The sequence below is a fragment of the Rhinichthys klamathensis genome, unplaced genomic scaffold (genome assembly GCF_029890125.1).
Source record: "Rhinichthys klamathensis goyatoka isolate OS25496 unplaced genomic scaffold, OSU_Roscu_1.1 h1tg000043l_1, whole genome shotgun sequence".
NCBI classification, from domain to species: Eukaryota; Metazoa; Chordata; class Actinopteri; order Cypriniformes; family Leuciscidae; genus Rhinichthys; species Rhinichthys klamathensis.
Window position 1 is genome coordinate 618,633 of NW_026606590.1, and position 22,112 is coordinate 640,744.

General features: G+C 42.1%; 2 protein-coding genes across 2 annotated transcripts; both read right to left on the bottom strand.

The window, feature by feature from the left end:
• Positions 1–1,304: 1,304 nt before the first annotated feature.
• LOC130082305 (zona pellucida sperm-binding protein 4-like) lies at positions 1,305–6,362 on the bottom strand. The gene is made up of 8 exons (XM_056247159.1): positions 6,255–6,362; positions 2,659–2,866; positions 2,391–2,578; positions 2,220–2,317; positions 1,991–2,148; positions 1,712–1,904; positions 1,495–1,642; positions 1,305–1,409 (listed from the first exon to the last, which is right to left on the bottom strand). Exons 1-8 carry the CDS (start codon positions 6,360–6,362, stop codon positions 1,320–1,322), a joined length of 1,191 nt encoding a protein of 396 aa, XP_056103134.1. The 3' UTR covers positions 1,305–1,319.
• A 658-nt stretch (positions 6,363–7,020) lies between these two features.
• LOC130082306 (zona pellucida sperm-binding protein 4-like) lies at positions 7,021–9,110 on the bottom strand. Its single transcript, XM_056247160.1, has 8 exons — positions 8,757–9,110; positions 8,375–8,561; positions 8,107–8,294; positions 7,936–8,033; positions 7,707–7,864; positions 7,428–7,620; positions 7,211–7,358; positions 7,021–7,125 (listed from the first exon to the last, which is right to left on the bottom strand). The coding sequence occupies exons 1-8, from the start codon at positions 9,081–9,083 to the stop codon at positions 7,036–7,038; spliced, it is 1,389 nt and encodes a 462-aa protein (XP_056103135.1). The 5' UTR covers positions 9,084–9,110; the 3' UTR covers positions 7,021–7,035.
• Positions 9,111–22,112: the final 13,002 nt, after the last annotated feature.

Consider the following 22,112-nt stretch of genomic DNA (forward strand, 5'->3'; position numbering starts at 1 on the left):
AGCAAATCATTTGTGACTCTAACAAGAGCTGTCTCGGTACTATGGTACGGTCTAAATCCGGACTGAAAATCCTCGCAGATATCATTTCTTTCAAGAAAGGAACACAGTTGTGAGGATACTGCTTTTTCTAATATCTTTGACAGAAACGGCAGATTTGAGATCGGCCTGTAATTGACTAATTTTATGATCAAGTTGCATTTTTTTAACAAGCGGTTTAATCATAGCCAGCTTAAAGGTTTTTGGTACGTATCCTAGAGACAAAGACGAATTAATGATATTAAGAAGAGGATCTATGACATCTGGAAGCATCTCTTTCAGTAGCTTAGTCGGTATAGGGTCTAACATACAAGTTGCCAATTTAGATGCTTTAACGAGTTTGCAAAATTCTTCCTCTCCTATAGCAACAAATGAATCAAATTGTCAGTGTCACAAGATCCTTTAGAAATCATTCAAATTTGCGGCTCAAACATTTCTGATTTTTATCAATGCTTTGCCACTGTCTGCCAGCATTGAGTTTGTGACTGAGATTGAGACTCACTTCCCTGACTATGTTCACTGTGGTCTGGAGATGCACACGAACATCTATCATTAGAGCGAAGCTCTCGGTGACAACAGCCAGCTCAAGCTCTCCATTCCAGCTCCGCATGGGCCAATTGAGCTCATCAGCGTCACAAGACATCTGGAAATGGATTATATTAATGCAATAAAGGGATTTAAAAGCCCTTCACACAACAAGTAGGGCTGCACAATGATGGTTAAACTGATAATCATGATTTTACTCATTTGAGAAACTTCTTGTTTTGTCAGAATTATTGCACTTTCATGAACACAAATCAAGAGAACGTCAACTCATATGCTGGGTTTATTTGCCAGAAATACTGTAACTCACAATACCAAGAAACTCACAATTGTGAAAAATAAGTAAGAATTGTGAAATAAGTCACAATTACTGTTATATTTTATTCCTTGGCAAAACAAACTGCGAGGAAAAAAGTCTGCACCCTGCTATATAAAATATTGAGGAACCCAGGTTTGCAACTGGATCATGGCAAGTACAACCTTGCTAAAGCAAAAATGTAACTTTGGTTTAGTAGTGTGGCCCAATAAATAAAACCAAGAACAGTCATGTAAGATCCGATTTGTTGAAAATCAATACCAGTTTATTAAATCTAAATTCACATGACCAGGTTAACTTCTCCACTAGACACCACAGTTTGCCCACTAGAGATGGTCTTGATGGGAGTGTCCCTTCCTGTAAAAGAAGTGGTAGAAGCATGAGGAGCATTTAAATACCAAATTCTCACAGTTCCCAAGTCGGTTTACAGCAAGCACTCACTTTTCCTAGTGCAGCTTTGCTCACAGGAGCCAGAAGAGGGATGGCACACTGCTGTACTACAGTGGATGAAGATCTAACAGAGGGGGAAAGGGTTTAGCCATAGAATTCACTATAAAAAGTACTAATATTAAGGGTTGAGGTAAGGCTGCGGAGCATACGGTTTCCTGCAGAGGAGCCAGTGATGATGGATCAACAAATGTGAACATCTTCACAATAAAGCGCTTGTAGTGGGTTGGGAACTGAAGACCAGACGATCCAGTCACTGGAACCAATGTGGTCAGGTAACGATCATCCTGGTAAGGGCATCTGAAAGGCAAAGAGGGAATCAGAAACACCTTACAGCACACTAGATGGATAAAGACTGGCCTTACTCACCCATCAACCAGAAGGTCCCATTGGGGTAGACTGAGTGGACTGGGGGTTGATGTCGCCCAGCAATGTCCCAGCATCAGGACAATGTTGGGGTCGGTCCTCTCCAAAACCTGCACCTCAACATACACAGGCTCCCGCAGGACTTTTGTAACAGGATAATCAGCATCACTGTAGTAGGAAGTGTACGCCTCGTCCCCTGAGGAAGAATAGTGTTAGCCCAGAAACCGCTGCAACCTGGAGCTTTAGAAAGGCTTTAGGCACACACTTGGGTCAAACACTTACCTTCTGCACAGCCTTTGGTGACACACTGACCATTTGCTAGTCTAAGCTCCACCCTGAGGGGTCCAGGAGCAGCTACTGGTGGAGGTGGAGGAACAGGGTTGACCTCCACAACCAGAGCTTCCACAGAAGTACCAGAGTACCTACACTGGAAGAGAAGCCTGGAAAACAAACAGTGAGCTTGTAGCATTTGCCAAGGATTAACAAATGTGCTAAAGAATACGTCACCCACTCAAAATGGCTGTCCCTTGTGATGGAACCAAGTGGTCCGATACCCACTTCATACGAGGAGGACATTCTGTTTTCATACACCACATATCCACTGTCCTCCTGCAAATAGTAACACTGTTGGCATCCAGTCCATTCTAAGCCATGCAGAACAAAACCACAAGCAGCTACTCACTGTCATGCTCGTGCCGCACGCAGTGACAGGGAACTGGTATATAGCAAAGAAAGGTGTGGATCCCACAGGACTGCAAGCTGGATCATTTCCACCCAGGAGACGGACTGAATCCAGGCTCAAACGAGGCAGCGTGACATCTCTAGCCACCACTACCACAAACTGACCATCTCTTATACACTGGACAGTGACTGGAACAAGGTACAAGAGCTGGTTATTGATGAGGATCAGTTTAACAAGAAACACCTTTACATTGACTCAACACTCTTACCGGCCTTCCCATAGTAACACTGCTGTCCGTTAAAGCAGCAGTTAATAGCTGCACACTCAGCACCACTGATACCAGGTGGTCCACATTGGATCTGCTCATAATCAGCTACAGCACATTTGTCAAGGGGCTCTGCCTGTGCCACTGGCTGTTTAGGCTGAAACTGCTGAGGATACTGTTGACTAGCTTGCTGTTGAACTGACTGAGGATACTGTTGACTAGCTTGTTGAACTGACTGAGGATACTGCTGACTAGCTTGCTGTTGAACTGGCTTAGAAAACTGTTGACTAGCTTGTTGAACTGACTGAGGATACTGCTGACTAGCTTGCTGTTGAACTGGCTTAGAAAACTGTTGACTAGCTTGCTGTTGAACTGGCTTAGGATACTGTTGATTAGCTTGCCGTTGAACTGACTGAGGAAACTGTTGACTAGCTTGATGTTGAACTGGCTTAGAAAACTGTTGACTAGCTTGCCATTGAACTGACTGAGGAAACCGCTGGTCAGTTTGCTGGAACATCAGAGCTTGAGGACTTTGGGGCAGATTACTCCACTTTGGAACGGCATGGCAGAAAGCACAGAACCAAACACAAAGTGCCAGAGACTGAACAACACACCAACTTCCTGCCATTGTTCAACAGCTAGTCACACTGTTGAGATGCTGCCCTTTGGTCTTTTTGTACTCTACAGATTTTGGCTAATTAACGATAATCCCTCCCTTTTCATTAACAGTCATGATTCTCCAGACTTGCATGAGTGTGGAGTTTATGCAACTGGGTGTTTCCATTTGTTCTTAAGATTCAATTGCCCTTGTTTTTCCACCCTTTTGGAACATACATAGAATGCACATATTGAGCTTATTTCAGAATAGTTTACTAGTACTATTTCTGCCGTTCAGAATTCAGCCTTTGTTTTATGCTTCATCCTGTGAATGTAATGGTAGTGGTGGGCAGATCGAGGCTTCATGAAACACTGAAAAAGTTGAAGCAAATGTGCCGTATTGTGTCGAGGCTTCGAAACAATCCGACACCTGTCTCCATGGTGACCCCTAGATGTCAGAACAGTGTAAATGCAACAAAAACCCGGGCCAAACATGCATAAAAACCCCTTTTACAAATCTATTGCAAATGTTTTATTGAAAGTAAAATCTTTCAAATGTAATTATCTAATCATCTAACAAGATTATCAAGTGTTTATATGTTTTTTTATCAATTGGAACCTGTGATAAACGCTGATGGCGTTCACATGCGCATTAAGAATTGATTCTGTTATGTGTGTTTGAATATATGTGCGCAGGTTTGTAATTCCCTACAAACCATACCTAAACAAACTACTTGTCTTGCCTATAAATTTTGATACAGAATTTTATTTTATTTTATTTTATCACTTCGGGGTTGGTACGTGAACCCTAATTTCCACAACGCTTTATCTGTAGAGTGGAATAGGAATCCTCCATAGGGAGAGGATAGTTGACATTTCAGCACTGCGTTGTCATCGGGTCCAGGCGAAGGTCCTTCGTCAGATCTGGAAAAGGCCTGGATCCGGCAGGCTGCGGGAAAACCTCGGGATAAACATAGACACTGAAATTAGCGTAGATGCCATTCTTCTTATGATGTAACGAGTACATCAGGATTTAAGGGAAGTGTTCCCAGTTCCAGCTGACCTAATCTATGCAGCCTAACATTGAATTATAGAAGTCGATAATGTATTATGTGAATGCTAGGTCAAAGAGATGTGTTTTTAGTCTAGCTTTGAACTGACAGAGTGTGTCTGCTTCCCGGACAATGGTAGGAAGACTGTTCCAAAGTTTTGGTGCTAAATAGGAAAAGGATCTACCGCCAGCAGTCGATTTTGATATTCTAGGTATTATCAACTGGCCGGAATTTTGAGATCGCACTAGACGTGAAGGACTATAATGCGTTAAGAGCTCGCTCAAGTACTGCAGAGCTAAACCATTTAGTGCTTTGTAACTAATCAGCAATATTTATAAATGTATTCAATGTTTAATAGGGAGCCAATGCAGTGTTTATTGAACCAGACTAATATGGTCATACTTCCTGGTTCTGGTAAGAACTCGAGCTGCAGCGTTTTGAACCAGCTGTAGTTTGTTTATTAAGCGTGCAGGGCAACCACCCAGTAGAGCATTACAGTAATCTAGCCTTGAGGTCATGAAAGCATTAACTAATTGTTCCGCATTTTTCATTGAAAGCATATGGCGTAATTTAGATATATTTTTAAGATGGAAGAATGCGGTTTTACAGATACTAGAAACGTGACTTTTAAATGAAAGATTGGTATCAAAGAGCACACCCAGGTTCCTAACTGACGACGAGGACTTCACAGAGCAGCCATCAAGTGTTAGACAGTATTCTAGGTTATTACGTGAGGAAGTTTTTTGGCCAATAATTAGAATCTATGTTTTTTCAGAATTTAGTAGTAGGAAATTACTAGTCATCCAATTTTTTATGTCAGCAATGCATTCCGTTAATTTTGTGACTTGGTGCGTTTCGTCGGGGCACGAAGAAATATACAGCTGAGTATCATCAGCATAACATGGGGTGGTGATGGCGCAGTGGATAAGACACATGCCTTTGGTGTGGCCACCCGGGTTCGAATCCACTGTGAGACACCAATGTGTCCCTGAGCAAGACACTTAACCCCTAGTTGCTCCAGAGGCGTGCAACCTCTGACATATATAGCAATTGTAAGTCGCTTTGGATAAAAGTGTCAGCTAAATGAATAAATGTAAATAACAGTGAAAACTAATTCCATGTTTCCTAATGATATCTCCTAATGGTAGCATGTACAGAGTGAACAGCAGCGGTCCTAGTACTGAGCCTTGTGGTACGCCATACTGAAATTGTGATCGATAAGACATCTCTTCATTTACTGCTACAAACTGATACAGTCAGATAAGTATGATTTAAACCATGCTAGTGCAATTCCATTAATGCCAACATAGTTTTCTAATCTATTTAAAAGAATGTTGTGGTCAATGGTGTCAAATGCAGCACTAAGATCAAGTAACACTAATAGAGAGATACAACCACGATCGGATGATAAGAGCAAATCATTTGTGACTCTAACAAGAGCTGTCTCGGTACTATGGTACGGTCTAAATCCGGACTGAAAATCCTCGCAGATATCATTTCTTTCAAGAAAGGAACACAGTTGTGAGGATACTGCTTTTTCTAATATCTTTGACAGAAAAGGCAGATTCGAGATCGGCCTGTAATTGACTAATTGTATGATCAAGTTGCGTTTTTTTAACAAGCGGTTTAATCATAGCCAGCTTAAAGGTTTTTGGTACGTATCCTAGAGACAAAGATGAATTAATGATATTAAGAAGAGGATCTATGACATCTGGAAGCATCTCTTTCAGTAGCTTAGTCGGTATAGGGTCTAACATACAAGTTGCCAATTTAGATGGTTTAACGAGTTTGCAAAATTCTTCCTCTCCTATAGCAACAAATGAATCAAATTGTCAGTGTCACAAGATCCTTTAGAAATCATTCAAATTTGCGGCTCAAACATTTCTGATTTTTATCAATGCTTTGCCACTGTCTGCCAGCATTGAGTTTGTGACTGAGATTGGGACTCACTTCCCTGACTATGTTCACTGTGGTCTGGAGATGCACACGAACATCTATCATTAGAGCGAAGCTCTCGGTGACAACAGCCAGCTCAAGCTCTCCATTCCAGCTCCGCATGGGCCAATTGAACTCATCAGCGTCACAAGACATCTGGAAATGGATTATATTAATGCAATAAAGGGATTTAAAAGCCCTTCACACAACCAGTAGGGCTGCACAATGATGGTTAAACTGATAATCATGATTTTACTCATTTGAGAAACTTCTTGTTTTGTCAGAATTATTGCACTTTCATGAACACAAATCAAGAGAACGTCAACTCATATGCAGGGTTTATTTGCCAGAAATACTGTAACTCACAATACCAAGAAACTCACAATTGTGAAAAATAAGTAAGAAATGTGAAATAAGTCACAATTACTGTTATATTTTATTCCTTGGCAAAACAAACTGCGAGGAAAAAAGTCTGCACCCTGCTATATAAAATATTGAGGAACCCAGGTTTGCAACTGGAGCATGGCAAGTACAACCTTGCTAAAGCAAAAATGTAACTTTGGTTTAGTAGTGTGGCCCAATAAATAAAACCAAGAACAGTCATGTAAGATCCGATTTGTTGAAAATCAATACCAGTTTATTAAATCTAAATTCACATGACCAGGTTAACTTCTCCACTAGACACCACAGTTTGCCCACTAGAGATGGTCTTGATGGGAGTGTCCCTTCCTGTAAAAGAAGTGGTAGAAGCATGAGGAGCATTTAAATACCAAATTCTCACAGTTCCCAAGTCGGTTTACAGCAAGCACTCACTTTTCCTAGTGCAGCTTTGCTCACAGGAGCCAGAAGAGGGATGGCACACTGCTGTACTACAGTGGATGAAGATCTAACAGAGGGGGAAAGGGTTTAGCCATAGAATTCACTATAAAAAGTACTAATATTAAGGATTGAGGTAAGGCTGCGGAGCATACGGTTTCCTGCAGAGGAGCCAGTGATGATGGATCAACAAATGTGAACATCTTCACAATAAAGCGCTTGTAGTGGGTTGGGAACTGAAGACCAGACGATCCAGTCACTGGAACCAATGTGGTCAGGTAACGATCATCCTGGTAAGGGCATCTGAAAGGCAAAGAGGGAATCAGAAACACCTTACAGCACACTAGATGGATAAAGACTGGCCTTACTCACCCATCAACCAGAAGGTCCCATTGGGGTAGACTGAGTGGACTGGGGGTTGATGTCGCCCAGCAATGTCCCAGCATCAGGACAATGTTGGGGTCGGTCCTCTCCAAAACGTGCACCTCAACATACACAGGCTCCCGCAGGACTTTTGTAACAGGATAATCAGCATCACTGTAGTAGGAAGTGTACGCCTCGTCCCCTGAGGAAGAATAGTGTTTAACCAGAAACCGCTGCAACCTGGAGCTTTAGAAAGGCTTTAGGCACACACTTGGGTCAAACACTTACCTTCTGCACAGCCTTTGGTGACACACTGACCATTTGCTAGTCTAAGCTCCACCCTGAGGGGTCCAGGAGCAGCTACTGGTGGAGGTGGAGGAACAGTGTTGACCTCCACAACCAGAGCTTCCACAGAAGTACCAGAGTACCTACACTGGAAGAGAAGCCTGGAAAACAAACAGTGAGCTTGTAGCATTTGCCAAGGATTAACAAATGTGCTAAAGAATACGTCACCCACTCAAAATGGCTGTCCCTTGTGATGGAACCAAGTGGTCCGATACCCACTTCATACGAGGAGGACATTCTGTTTTCATACACCACATATCCACTGTCCTCCTGCAAATAGTAACACTGTTGGCATCCAGTCCATTCTAAGCCACGCAGAACAAAACCACAAGCAGCTACTCACTGTCATGCTCGTGCCGCACGCAGTGACAGGGAACTGGTATATAGCAAAGAAAGGTGTGGATCCCACAGGACTGCAAGCTGGATCATTTCCACCCAGGAGACGGACTGAATCCAGGCTCAAACGAGGCAGCGTGACATCTCTAGCCACCACTACCACAAACTGACCATCTCTTATACACTGGACAGTGACTGGAACAAGGTACAAGAGCTGGTTATTGATGAGGATCAGTTTAACAAGAAACACCTTTACATTGACTCAACACTCTTACCGGCCTTCCCATAGTAACACTGCTGTCCGTTAAAGCAGCAGTTAATAGCTGCACACTCAGCACCACTGATACCAGGTGGTCCACATTGGATCTGCTCATAATCAGCTACAGCACATTTGTCAAGGGGCTCTGCCTGTGCCACTGGCTGTTTAGGCTGAAACTGCTGAGGATACTGTTGACTAGCTTGCTGTTGACCAGCTTGCTGTTGAACTGACTGAGGATACTGTTGACTAGCTTGTTGAACTGACTGAGGAAACTGTTGACTAGCTTGCTGTTGAACTGACTGAGGATACTGTTGACTAGCTTGTTGAACTGACTGAGGATACTGCTGACTAGCTTGCTGTTGAACTGGCTTAGAAAACTGTTGACTAGCTTGTTGAACTGACTGAGGATACTGCTGACTAGCTTGCTGTTGAACTGGCTTAGAAAACTGTTGACTAGCTTGCTGTTGAACTGGCTTAGGATACTGTTGATTAGCTTGCCGTTGAACTGACTGAGGAAACTGTTGACTAGCTTGATGTTGAACTGGCTTAGAAAACTGTTGACTAGCTTGCCATTGAACTGACTGAGGAAACCGCTGGTCAGTTTGCTGGAACATCAGAGCTTGAGGACTTTGGGGCAGATTACTCCACTTTGGAACGGCATGGCAGAAAGCACAGAACCAAACACAAAGTGCCAGAGACTGAACAACACACCAACTTCCTGCCATTGTTCAACAGCTAGTCACACTGTTGAGATGCTGCCCTTTGGTCTTTTTGTACTCTACAGATTTTGGCTAATTAACGATAATCCCTCCCTTTTCATTAACAGTCATGATTCTCCAGACTTGCATGAGTGTGGAGTTTATGCAACTGGGTGTTTCCATTTGTTCTTAAGATTCAATTGCCCTTGTTTTTCCACCCTTTTGGAACATACATAGAATGCACATATTGAGCTTATTTCAGAATAGTTTACTAGTACTATTTCTGCCGTTCAGAATTCAGCCTTTGTTTTATGCTTCATCCTGTGAATGTAATGGTAGTGGTGGGCAGATCGAGGCTTCATGAAACACTGAAAAAGTTGAAGCAAATGTGCCGTATTGTGTCGAGGCTTCGAAACAATCCGACACCTGTCTCCATGGTGACCCCTAGATGTCAGAACAGTGTAAATGCAACAAAAACCCGGGCCAAACATGCATAAAAACCCCTTTTACAAATCTATTGCAAATGTTTTATTGAAAGTAAAATCTTTCAAATGTAATTATCTAATCATCTAACAAGATTATCAAGTGTTTATATGTTTTTTTATCAATTGGAACCTGTGATAAACGCTGATGGCGTTCACATGCGCATTAAGAATTGATTCTGTTATGTGTGTTTGAATATATGTGCGCAGGTTTGTAATTCCCTACAAACCATACCTAAACAAACTACTTGTCTTGCCTATAAATTTTGATACAGAATTTTATTTTATTTTATTTTATCACTTCGGGGTTGGTACGTGAACCCTAATTTCCACAACGCTTTATCTGTAGAGTGGAATAGGAATCCTCCATAGGGAGAGGATAGTTGACATTTCAGCACTGCGTTGTCATCGGGTCCAGGCGAATGTCCTTCGTCAGATCTGGAAAAGGCCTGGATCCGGCAGGCTGCGGGAAAACCTTGGGATAAACAAAGACACTGAAATTAGCGTAGATGCCATTCTTCTTATGATGTAACGAGTACATCAGGATTTAAGGGAAGTGTTCCCAGTTCCAGCTGACCTAATCTATGCAGCCTAACATTGAATTATAGAAGTCGATAATGTATTATGTGAATGCTAGGTCAAAGAGATGTGTTTTTAGTCTAGCTTTGAACTGACAGAGTGTGTCTGCTTCCCGGACAATGGTAGGAAGACTGTTCCAAAGTTTTGGTGCTAAATAGGAAAAGGATCTACCGCCAGCAGTCGATTTTGATATTCTAGGTATTATCAACTGGCCGGAATTTTAAGATCGCACTAGACGTGAAGGACTATAATGCGTTAAGAGCTCGCTCAAGTACTGCAGAGCTAAACCATTTAGTGCTTTGTAAGTAATCAGCAATATTTATAAATGTATACAATGTTTAATAGGGAGCCAATGCAGTGTTTATTGAACCAGACTAATATGGTCATACTTCCTGGTTCTGGTAAGAACTCGAGCTGCAGCGTTTTGAACCAGCTGTAGTTTGTTTATTAAGCGTGCAGGGCAACCACCCAGTAGAGCATTACAGTAATCTAGCCTTGAGGTCATGAAAGCATTAACTAATTGTTCCGCATTTTTCATTGAAAGCATATGGCGTAATTTAGATATATTTTTAAGATGGAAGAATGCGGTTTTACAGATACTAGAAACGTGACTTTTAAATTAAAGATTGGTATCAAAGAGCACACCCAGGTTCCTAACTGACGACGAGGACTTCACAGAGCAGCCATCAAGTGTTAGACAGTATTCTAGGTTATTACGTGAGGAAGTTTTTTGGCCAATAATTAGAATCTATGTTTTTTCAGAATTTAGTAGTAGGAAATTACTAGTCATCCAATTTTTTATGTCAGCAACGCATTCCGTTAATTTTGTGAATTGGTGCGTTTCGTCGGGGCACGAAGAAATATACAGCTGAGTATCATCAGCATAACATGGGGTGGTGATGGCGCAGTGGATAAGACACATGCCTTTGGTGTGAAAGACCCGGGTTCGAATCCACTGTGTGACACCAATGTGTCCCTGAGCAAGACACTTAACCCCTAGTTGCTCCAGAGGCGTACAACCTCTGACATATATAGCAATTGTAAGTCGCTTTGGATAAAAGTGTCAGCTAAATGAATAAATGTAAATAACAGTGAAAACTAATTCCATGTTTCCTAATGATATCTCCTAATGGTAGCATGTACAGAGTGAACAGCAGCGGTCCTAGTACTGAGCCTTGTGGTACGCCATACTGAAATTGTGATCGATAAGACATCTCTTCATTTACTGCTACAAACTGATAACGGTCAGATAAGTAGATTTAAACCATGCTAGTGGAATTCCACTAATGCCAACATAGTTTTCCAGTCTATTTAAAAGAATGTTGTGGTCAATGGTGTCAAATGCAGCACTAAGATCAAGTAACACTACTAGAGAGATACAACCACGATTGGATGATAAGAGCAAATCATTTGTGACTCTAATGAGAGCTGTCTCGGTACTATGGTACGGTCTAAATCCGGACTGAAAATCCTCGCAGATATCATTTCTTTCAAGAAAGGAACACAGTTGTGAGGATACTGCTTTTTCTAATATCTTTGACAGAAAAGGCAGATTCGAGATCGGCCTGTAATTGACTAATTGTATGATCAAGTTGCGTTTTTTAACAAGCGGTTTAATCATAGCCAGCTTAAAGGTTTTTGGTACGTATCCTAGAGACAAAGATGAATTAATGATATTAAGAAGAGGATCTATGACATCTGGAAGCATCTCTTTCAGTAGCTTAGTCGGTATAGGGTCTAACATACAAGTTGCCAATTTAGATGGTTTAACGAGTTTGCAAAATTCTTCCTCTCCTATTGCAACAAATTAATCAAATTGTCAGTGTCACAAGATCCTTTAGAAATCATTCAAATTTGCGGCTCAAACATTTCTGATTTTTATCAATGCTTTGCCACTGTCTGCCAGCATTGAGTTTGTGACTGAGATTGGGACTCACTTCCCTGACTATGTTCACTGTGGTCTGGAGATGCACACGAACATCTATCATTAGAGCGAAGCTCTCGGTGACAACAGCCAGCTCAAGCTCTCCATTCCAGCTCCGCATGGGCCAATTGAGCTCATCAGCGTCACAAGACATCTGGAAATGGATTATATTAATGCAATAAAGGGATTTAAAAGCCCTTCACACAACCAGTAGGGCTGCACAATGATGGTTAAACTGATAATCATGATTTTACTCATTTGAGAAACTTCTTGTTTTGTCAGAATTATTGCACTTTCATGAACACAAATCAAGAGAACGTCAACTCATATGCAGGGTTTATTTGCCAGAAATACTGTAACTCACAATACCAAGAAACTCACAATTGTGAAAAATAAGTAAGAAATGTGAAATAAGTCACAATTACTGTTATATTTTATTCCTTGGCAAAACAAACTGCGAGGAAAAAAGTCTGCACCCTGCTATATAAAATATTGAGGAACCCAGGTTTGCAACTGGAGCATGGCAAGTACAACCTTGCTAAAGCAAAAATGTAACTTTGGTTTAGTAGTGTGGCCCAATAAATAAAACCAAGAACAGTCATGTAAGATCCGATTTGTTGAAAATCAATACCAGTTTATTAAATCTAAATTCACATGACCAGGTTAACTTCTCCACTAGACACCACAGTTTGCCCACTAGAGATGGTCTTGATGGGAGTGTCCCTTCCTGTAAAAGAAGTGGTAGAAGCATGAGGAGCATTTAAATACCAAATTCTCACAGTTCCCAAGTCGGTTTACAGCAAGCACTCACTTTTCCTAGTGCAGCTTTGCTCACAGGAGCCAGAAGAGGGATGGCACACTGCTGTACTACAGTGGATGAAGATCTAACAGAGGGGGAAAGGGTTTAGCCATAGAATTCACTATAAAAAGTACTAATATTAAGGATTGAGGTAAGGCTGCGGAGCATACGGTTTCCTGCAGAGGAGCCAGTGATGATGGATCAACAAATGTGAACATCTTCACAATAAAGCGCTTGTAGTGGGTTGGGAACTGAAGACCAGACGATCCAGTCACTGGAACCAATGTGGTCAGGTAACGATCATCCTGGTAAGGGCATCTGAAAGGCAAAGAGGGAATCAGAAACACCTTACAGCACACTAGATGGATAAAGACTGGCCTTACTCACCCATCAACCAGAAGGTCCCATTGGGGTAGACTGAGTGGACTGGGGGTTGATGTCGCCCAGCAATGTCCCAGCATCAGGACAATGTTGGGGTCGGTCCTCTCCAAAACGTGCACCTCAACATACACAGGCTCCCGCAGGACTTTTGTAACAGGATAATCAGCATCACTGTAGTAGGAAGTGTACGCCTCGTCCCCTGAGGAAGAATAGTGTTTAACCAGAAACCGCTGCAACCTGGAGCTTTAGAAAGGCTTTAGGCACACACTTGGGTCAAACACTTACCTTCTGCACAGCCTTTGGTGACACACTGACCATTTGCTAGTCTAAGCTCCACCCTGAGGGGTCCAGGAGCAGCTACTGGTGGAGGTGGAGGAACAGTGTTGACCTCCACAACCAGAGCTTCCACAGAAGTACCAGAGTACCTACACTGGAAGAGAAGCCTGGAAAACAAACAGTGAGCTTGTAGCATTTGCCAAGGATTAACAAATGTGCTAAAGAATACATCACCCACTCAAAATGGCTGTCCCTTGTGATGGAACCAAGTGGTCCGATACCCACTTCATACGAGGAGGACATTCTGTTTTCATACACCACATATCCACTGTCCTCCTGCAAATAGTAACACTGTTGGCATCCAGTCCATTCTAAGCCACGCAGAACAAAACCACAAGCAGCTACTCACTGTCATGCTCGTGCCGCACGCAGTGACAGGGAACTGGTATATAGCAAAGAAAGGTGTGGATCCCACAGGACTGCAAGCTGGATCATTTCCACCCAGGAGACGGACTGAATCCAGGCTCAAACGAGGCAGCGTGACATCTCTAGCCACCACTACCACAAACTGACCATCTCTTATACACTGGACAGTGACTGGAACAAGGTACAAGAGCTGGTTATTGATGAGGATCAGTTTAACAAGAAACACCTTTACATTGACTCAACACTCTTACCGGCCTTCCCATAGTAACACTGCTGTCCGTTAAAGCAGCAGTTAATAGCTGCACACTCAGCACCACTGATACCAGGTGGTCCACATTGGATCTGCTCATAATCAGCTACAGCACATTTGTCAAGGGGCTCTGCCTGTGCCACTGGCTGTTTAGGCTGAAACTGCTGAGGATACTGTTGACTAGCTTGCTGTTGACCAGCTTGCTGTTGAACTGACTGAGGATACTGTTGACTAGCTTGTTGAACTGACTGAGGAAACTGTTGACTAGCTTGCTGTTGAACTGACTGAGGATACTGTTGACTAGCTTGTTGAACTGACTGAGGATACTGCTGACTAGCTTGCTGTTGAACTGGCTTAGAAAACTGTTGACTAGCTTGTTGAACTGACTGAGGATACTGCTGACTAGCTTGCTGTTGAACTGGCTTAGAAAACTGTTGACTAGCTTGCTGTTGAACTGGCTTAGGATACTGTTGATTAGCTTGCCGTTGAACTGACTGAGGAAACTGTTGACTAGCTTGATGTTGAACTGGCTTAGAAAACTGTTGACTAGCTTGCCATTGAACTGACTGAGGAAACCGCTGGTCAGTTTGCTGGAACATCAGAGCTTGAGGACTTTGGGGCAGATTACTCCACTTTGGAACGGCATGGCAGAAAGCACAGAACCAAACACAAAGTGCCAGAGACTGAACAACACACCAACTTCCTGCCATTGTTCAACAGCTAGTCACACTGTTGAGATGCTGCCCTTTGGTCTTTTTGTACTCTACAGATTTTGGCTAATTAACGATAATCCCTCCCTTTTCATTAACAGTCATGATTCTCCAGACTTGCATGAGTGTGGAGTTTATGCAACTGGGTGTTTCCATTTGTTCTTAAGATTCAATTGCCCTTGTTTTTCCACCCTTTTGGAACATACATAGAATGCACATATTGAGCTTATTTCAGAATAGTTTACTAGTACTATTTCTGCCGTTCAGAATTCAGCCTTTGTTTTATGCTTCATCCTGTGAATGTAATGGTAGTGGTGGGCAGATCGAGGCTTCATGAAACACTGAAAAAGTTGAAGCAAATGTGCCGTATTGTGTCGAGGCTTCGAAACAATCCGACACCTGTCTCCATGGTGACCCCTAGATGTCAGAACAGTGTAAATGCAACAAAAACCCGGGCCAAACATGCATAAAAACCCCTTTTACAAATCTATTGCAAATGTTTTATTGAAAGTAAAATCTTTCAAATGTAATTATCTAATCATCTAACAAGATTATCAAGTGTTTATATGTTTTTTTATCAATTGGAACCTGTGATAAACGCTGATGGCGTTCACATGCGCATTAAGAATTGATTCTGTTATGTGTGTTTGAATATATGTGCGCAGGTTTGTAATTCCCTACAAACCATACCTAAACAAACTACTTGTCTTGCCTATAAATTTTGATACAGAATTTTATTTTATTTTATTTTATCACTTCGGGGTTGGTACGTGAACCCTAATTTCCACAACGCTTTATCTGTAGAGTGGAATAGGAATCCTCCATAGGGAGAGGATAGTTGACATTTCAGCACTGCGTTGTCATCGGGTCCAGGCGAATGTCCTTCGTCAGATCTGGAAAAGGCCTGGATCCGGCAGGCTGCGGGAAAACCTCGGGATAAACAAAGACACTGAAATTAGCGTAGATGCCATTCTTCTTATGATGTAACGAGTACATCAGGATTTAAGGGAAGTGTTCCCAGTTCCAGCTGACCTAATCTATGCAGCCTAACATTGAATTATAGAAGTCGATAATGTATTATGTGAATGCTAGGTCAAAGAGATGTGTTTTTAGTCTAGCTTTGAACTGACAGAGTGTGTCTGCTTCCCGGACAATGGTAGGAAGACTGTTCCAAAGTTTTGGTGCTAAATAGGAAAAGGATCTACCGCCAGCAGTCGATTTTGATATTCTAGGTATTATCAACTGGCCGGAATTTTAAGATCGCACTAGACGTGAAGGACTATAATGCGTTAAGAGCTCGCTCAAGTACTGCAGAGCTAAACCATTTAGTGCTTTGTAAGTAATCAGCAATATTTATAAATGTATACAATGTTTAATAGGGAGCCAATGCAGTGTTTATTGAACCAGACTAATATGGTCATACTTCCTGGTTCTGGTAAGAACTCGAGCTGCAGCGTTTTGAACCAGCTGTAGTTTGTTTATTAAGCGTGCAGGGCAACCACCCAGTAGAGCATTACAGTAATCTAGCCTTGAGGTCATGAAAGCATTAACTAATTGTTCCGCATTTTTCATTGAAAGCATATGGCGTAATTTAGATATATTTTTAAGATGGAAGAATGCGGTTTTACAGATACTAGAAACGTGACTTTTAAATGAAAGATTGGTATCAAAGAGCACACCCAGGTTCCTAACTGACGACGAGGACTTCACAGAGCAGCCATCAAGTGTTAGACAGTATTCTAGGTTATTACGTGAGGAAGTTTTTTGGCCAATAATTAGAATCTATGTTTTTTCAGAATTTAGTAGTAGGAAATTACTAGTCATCCAATTTTTTATGTCAGCAACGCATTCCGTTAATTTTGTGAATTGTTGCGTTTAGTCGGGGCACGAAGAAATATACAGCTGAGTATCATCAGCATAACATGGGGTGGTGATGGCGCAGTGGATAAGACACATGCCTTTGGTGTGAAAGACCCGGGTTCGAATCCACTGTGTGACACCAATGTGTCCCTGAGCAAGACACTTAACCCCTAGTTGCTCCAGAGGCGTGCAACCTCTGACATATATAGCAATTGTAAGTCGCTTTGGATAAAAGTGTCAGCTAAATGAATAAATGTAAATAACAGTGAAAACTAATTCCATGTTTCCTAATGATATCTCCTAATGGTAGCATGTACAGAGTGAACAGCAGCGGTCCTAGTACTGAGCCTTGTGGTACGCCATACTGAAATTGTGATCGATAAGACATCTCTTCATTTACTGCTACAAACTGATAACGGTCAGATAAGTAGATTTAAACCATGCTAGTGGAATTCCACTAATGCCAACATAGTTTTCCAGTCTATTTAAAAGAATGTTGTGGTCAATGGTGTCAAATGCAGCACTAAGATCAAGTAACACTACTAGAGAGATACAACCACGATCGGATGATAAGAGCAAATCATTTGTGACTCTAATGAGAGCTGTCTCGGTACTATGGTACGGTCTAAATCCGGACTGAAAATCCTCGCAGATATCATTTCTTTCAAGAAAGGAACACAGTTGTGAGGATACTGCTTTTTCTAATATCTTTGACAGAAAAGGCAGATTCGAGATCGGCCTGTAATTGACTAATTGTATGATCAAGTTGCGTTTTTTTAACAAGCGGTTTAATCATAGCCAGCTTAAAGGTTTTTGGTACGTATCCTAGAGACAAAGATGAATTAATGATATTAAGAAGAGGATCTATGACATCTGGAAGCATCTCTTTCAGTAGCTTAGTCGGTATAGGGTCTAACATACAAGTTGCCAATTTAGATGGTTTAACGAGTTTGCAAAATTCTTCCTCTCCTATAGCAACAAATTAATCAAATTGTCAGTGTCACAAGATCCTTTAGAAATCATTCAAATTTGCGGCTCAAACATTTCTGATTTTTATCAATGCTTTGCCACTGTCTGCCAGCATTGAGTTTGTGACTGAGATTGGGACTCACTTCCCTGACTATGTTCACTGTGGTCTGGAGATGCACACGAACATCTATCATTAGAGCGAAGCTCTCGGTGACAACAGCCAGCTCAAGCTCTCCATTCCAGCTCCGCATGGGCCAATTGAGCTCATCAGCGTCACAAGACATCTGGAAATGGATTATATTAATGCAATAAAGGGATTTAAAAGCCCTTCACACAACCAGTAGGGCTGCACAATGATGGTTAAACTGATAATCATGATTTTACTCATTTGAGAAACTTCTTGTTTTGTCAGAATTATTGCACTTTCATGAACACAAATCAAGAGAACGTCAACTCATATGCAGGGTTTATTTGCCAGAAATACTGTAACTCACAATACCAAGAAACTCACAATTGTGAAAAATAAGTAAGAAATGTGAAATAAGTCACAATTACTGTTATATTTTATTCCTTGGCAAAACAAACTGCGAGGAAAAAAGTCTGCACCCTGCTATATAAAATATTGAGGAACCCAGGTTTGCAACTGGAGCATGGCAAGTACAACCTTGCTAAAGCAAAAATGTAACTTTGGTTTAGTAGTGTGGCCCAATAAATAAAACCAAGAACAGTCATGTAAGATCCGATTTGTTGAAAATCAATACCAGTTTATTAAATCTAAATTCACATGACCAGGTTAACTTCTCCACTAGACACCACAGTTTGCCCACTAGAGATGGTCTTGATGGGAGTGTCCCTTCCTGTAAAAGAAGTGGTAGAAGCATGAGGAGCATTTAAATACCAAATTCTCACAGTTCCCAAGTCGGTTTACAGCAAGCACTCACTTTTCCTAGTGCAGCTTTGCTCACAGGAGCCAGAAGAGGGATGGCACACTGCTGTACTACAGTGGATGAAGATCTAACAGAGGGGGAAAGGGTTTAGCCATAGAATTCACTATAAAAAGTACTAATATTAAGGATTGAGGTAAGGCTGCGGAGCATACGGTTTCCTGCAGAGGAGCCAGTGATGATGGATCAACAAATGTGAACATCTTCACAATAAAGCGCTTGTAGTGGGTTGGGAACTGAAGACCAGACGATCCAGTCACTGGAACCAATGTGGTCAGGTAACGATCATCCTGGTAAGGGCATCTGAAAGGCAAAGAGGGAATCAGAAACACCTTACAGCACACTAGATGGATAAAGACTGGCCTTACTCACCCATCAACCAGAAGGTCCCATTGGGGTAGACTGAGTGGACTGGGGGTTGATGTCGCCCAGCAATGTCCCAGCATCAGGACAATGTTGGGGTCGGTCCTCTCCAAAACGTGCACCTCAACATACACAGGCTCCCGCAGGACTTTTGTAACAGGATAATCAGCATCACTGTAGTAGGAAGTGTACGCCTCGTCCCCTGAGGAAGAATAGTGTTTAACCAGAAACCGCTGCAACCTGGAGCTTTAGAAAGGCTTTAGGCACACACTTGGGTCAAACACTTACCTTCTGCACAGCCTTTGGTGACACACTGACCATTTGCTAGTCTAAGCTCCACCCTGAGGGGTCCAGGAGCAGCTACTGGTGGAGGTGGAGGAACAGTGTTGACCTCCACAACCAGAGCTTCCACAGAAGTACCAGAGTACCTACACTGGAAGAGAAGCCTGGAAAACAAACAGTGAGCTTGTAGCATTTGCCAAGGATTAACAAATGTGCTAAAGAATACATCACCCACTCAAAATGGCTGTCCCTTGTGATGGAACCAAGTGGTCCGATACCCACTTCATACGAGGAGGACATTCTGTTTTCATACACCACATATCCACTGTCCTCCTGCAAATAGTAACACTGTTGGCATCCAGTCCATTCTAAGCCACGCAGAACAAAACCACAAGCAGCTACTCACTGTCATGCTCGTGCCGCACGCAGTGACAGGGAACTGGTATATAGCAAAGAAAGGTGTGGATCCCACAGGACTGCAAGCTGGATCATTTCCACCCAGGAGACGGACTGAATCCAGGCTCAAACGAGGCAGCGTGACATCTCTAGCCACCACTACCACAAACTGACCATCTCTTATACACTGGACAGTGACTGGAACAAGGTACAAGAGCTGGTTATTGATGAGGATCAGTTTAACAAGAAACACCTTTACATTGACTCAACACTCTTACCGGCCTTCCCATAGTAACACTGCTGTCCGTTAAAGCAGCAGTTAATAGCTGCACACTCAGCACCACTGATACCAGGTGGTCCACATTGGATCTGCTCATAATCAGCTACAGCACATTTGTCAAGGGGCTCTGCCTGTGCCACTGGCTGTTTAGGCTGAAACTGCTGAGGATACTGTTGACTAGCTTGCTGTTGACCAGCTTGCTGTTGAACTGACTGAGGATACTGTTGACTAGCTTGTTGAACTGACTGAGGAAACTGTTGACTAGCTTGCTGTTGAACTGACTGAGGATACTGTTGACTAGCTTGTTGAACTGACTGAGGATACTGCTGACTAGCTTGCTGTTGAACTGGCTTAGAAAACTGTTGACTAGCTTGTTGAACTGACTGAGGATACTGCTGACTAGCTTGCTGTTGAACTGGCTTAGAAAACTGTTGACTAGCTTGCTGTTGAACTGGCTTAGGATACTGTTGATTAGCTTGCCGTTGAACTGACTGAGGAAACTGTTGACTAGCTTGATGTTGAACTGGCTTAGAAAACTGTTGACTAGCTTGCCATTGAACTGACTGAGGAAACCGCTGGTCAGTTTGCTGGAACATCAGAGCTTGAGGACTTTGGGGCAGATTACTCCACTTTGGAACGGCATGGCAGAAAGCACAGAACCAAACACAAAGTGCCAGAGACTGAACAACACACCAACTTCCTGCCATTGTTCAACAGCTAGTCACACTGTTGAGATGCTGCCCTTTGGTCTTTTTGTACTCTACAGATTTTGGCTAATTAACGATAATCCCTCCCTTTTCATTAACAGTCATGATTCTCCAGACTTGCATGAGTGTGGAGTTTATGCAACTGGGTGTTTCCATTTGTTCTTAAGATTCAATTGCCCTTGTTTTTCCACCCTTTTGGAACATACATAGAATGCACATATTGAGCTTATTTCAGAATAGTTTACTAGTACTATTTCTGCCGTTCAGAATTCAGCCTTTGTTTTATGCTTCATCCTGTGAATGTAATGGTAGTGGTGGGCAGATCGAGGCTTCATGAAACACTGAAAAAGTTGAAGCAAATGTGCCGTATTGTGTCGAGGCTTCGAAACAATCCGACACCTGTCTCCATGGTGACCCCTAGATGTCAGAACAGTGTAAATGCAACAAAAACCCGGGCCAAACATGCATAAAAACCCCTTTTACAAATCTATTGCAAATGTTTTATTGAAAGTAAAATCTTTCAAATGTAATTATCTAATCATCTAACAAGATTATCAAGTGTTTATATGTTTTTTTATCAATTGGAACCTGTGATAAACGCTGATGGCGTTCACATGCGCATTAAGAATTGATTCTGTTATGTGTGTTTGAATATATGTGCGCAGGTTTGTAATTCCCTACAAACCATACCTAAACAAACTACTTGTCTTGCCTATAAATTTTGATACAGAATTTTATTTTATTTTATTTTATCACTTCGGGGTTGGTACGTGAACCCTAATTTCCACAACGCTTTATCTGTAGAGTGGAATAGGAATCCTCCATAGGGAGAGGATAGTTGACATTTCAGCACTGCGTTGTCATCGGGTCCAGGCGAATGTCCTTCGTCAGATCTGGAAAAGGCCTGGATCCGGCAGGCTGCGGGAAAACCTTGGGATAAACAAAGACACTGAAATTAGCGTAGATGCCATTCTTCTTATGATGTAACGAGTACATCAGGATTTAAGGGAAGTGTTCCCAGTTCCAGCTGACCTAATCTATGCAGCCTAACATTGAATTATAGAAGTCGATAATGTATTATGTGAATGCTAGGTCAAAGAGATGTGTTTTTAGTCTAGCTTTGAACTGACAGAGTGTGTCTGCTTCCCGGACAATGGTAGGAAGACTGTTCCAAAGTTTTGGTGCTAAATAGGAAAAGGATCTACCGCCAGCAGTCGATTTTGATATTCTAGGTATTATCAACTGGCCGGAATTTTAAGATCGCACTAGACGTGAAGGACTATAATGCGTTAAGAGCTCGCTCAAGTACTGCAGAGCTAAACCATTTAGTGCTTTGTAAGTAATCAGCAATATTTATAAATGTATACAATGTTTAATAGGGAGCCAATGCAGTGTTTATTGAACCAGACTAATATGGTCATACTTCCT

Excerpts from the sequence above, each read along its gene's own strand:
- LOC130082305 (XM_056247159.1), bottom strand. The coding sequence starts at position 6,362 with ATGCGGAGCTGGAATGGAGAGCTTGAGCTGGCTGTTGTCACCGAGAGC. Across the intron at positions 2,318-2,390 it reads CGTGCGGCACGAGCATGACA|GAGGACAGTGGATATGTGGT; the intron begins GTGAGTAGCTGC and ends TACTATTTGCAG. Across the intron at positions 1,905-1,990 it reads CACCAAAGGCTGTGCAGAAG|GGGACGAGGCGTACACTTCC; the intron begins GTAAGTGTTTGA and ends ATTCTTCCTCAG.
- LOC130082306 (XM_056247160.1), bottom strand. The coding sequence starts at position 9,083 with ATGGCAGGAAGTTGGTGTGTTGTTCAGTCTCTGGCACTTTGTGTTTGG. Across the intron at positions 8,562-8,756 it reads GTCAGCAGTATCCTCAGTCA|CAAGCTAGTCAACAGTATCC; the intron begins GTTCAACAAGCT and ends GCTGGTCAACAG. Across the intron at positions 8,034-8,106 it reads CGTGCGGCACGAGCATGACA|GAGGACAGTGGATATGTGGT; the intron begins GTGAGTAGCTGC and ends TACTATTTGCAG.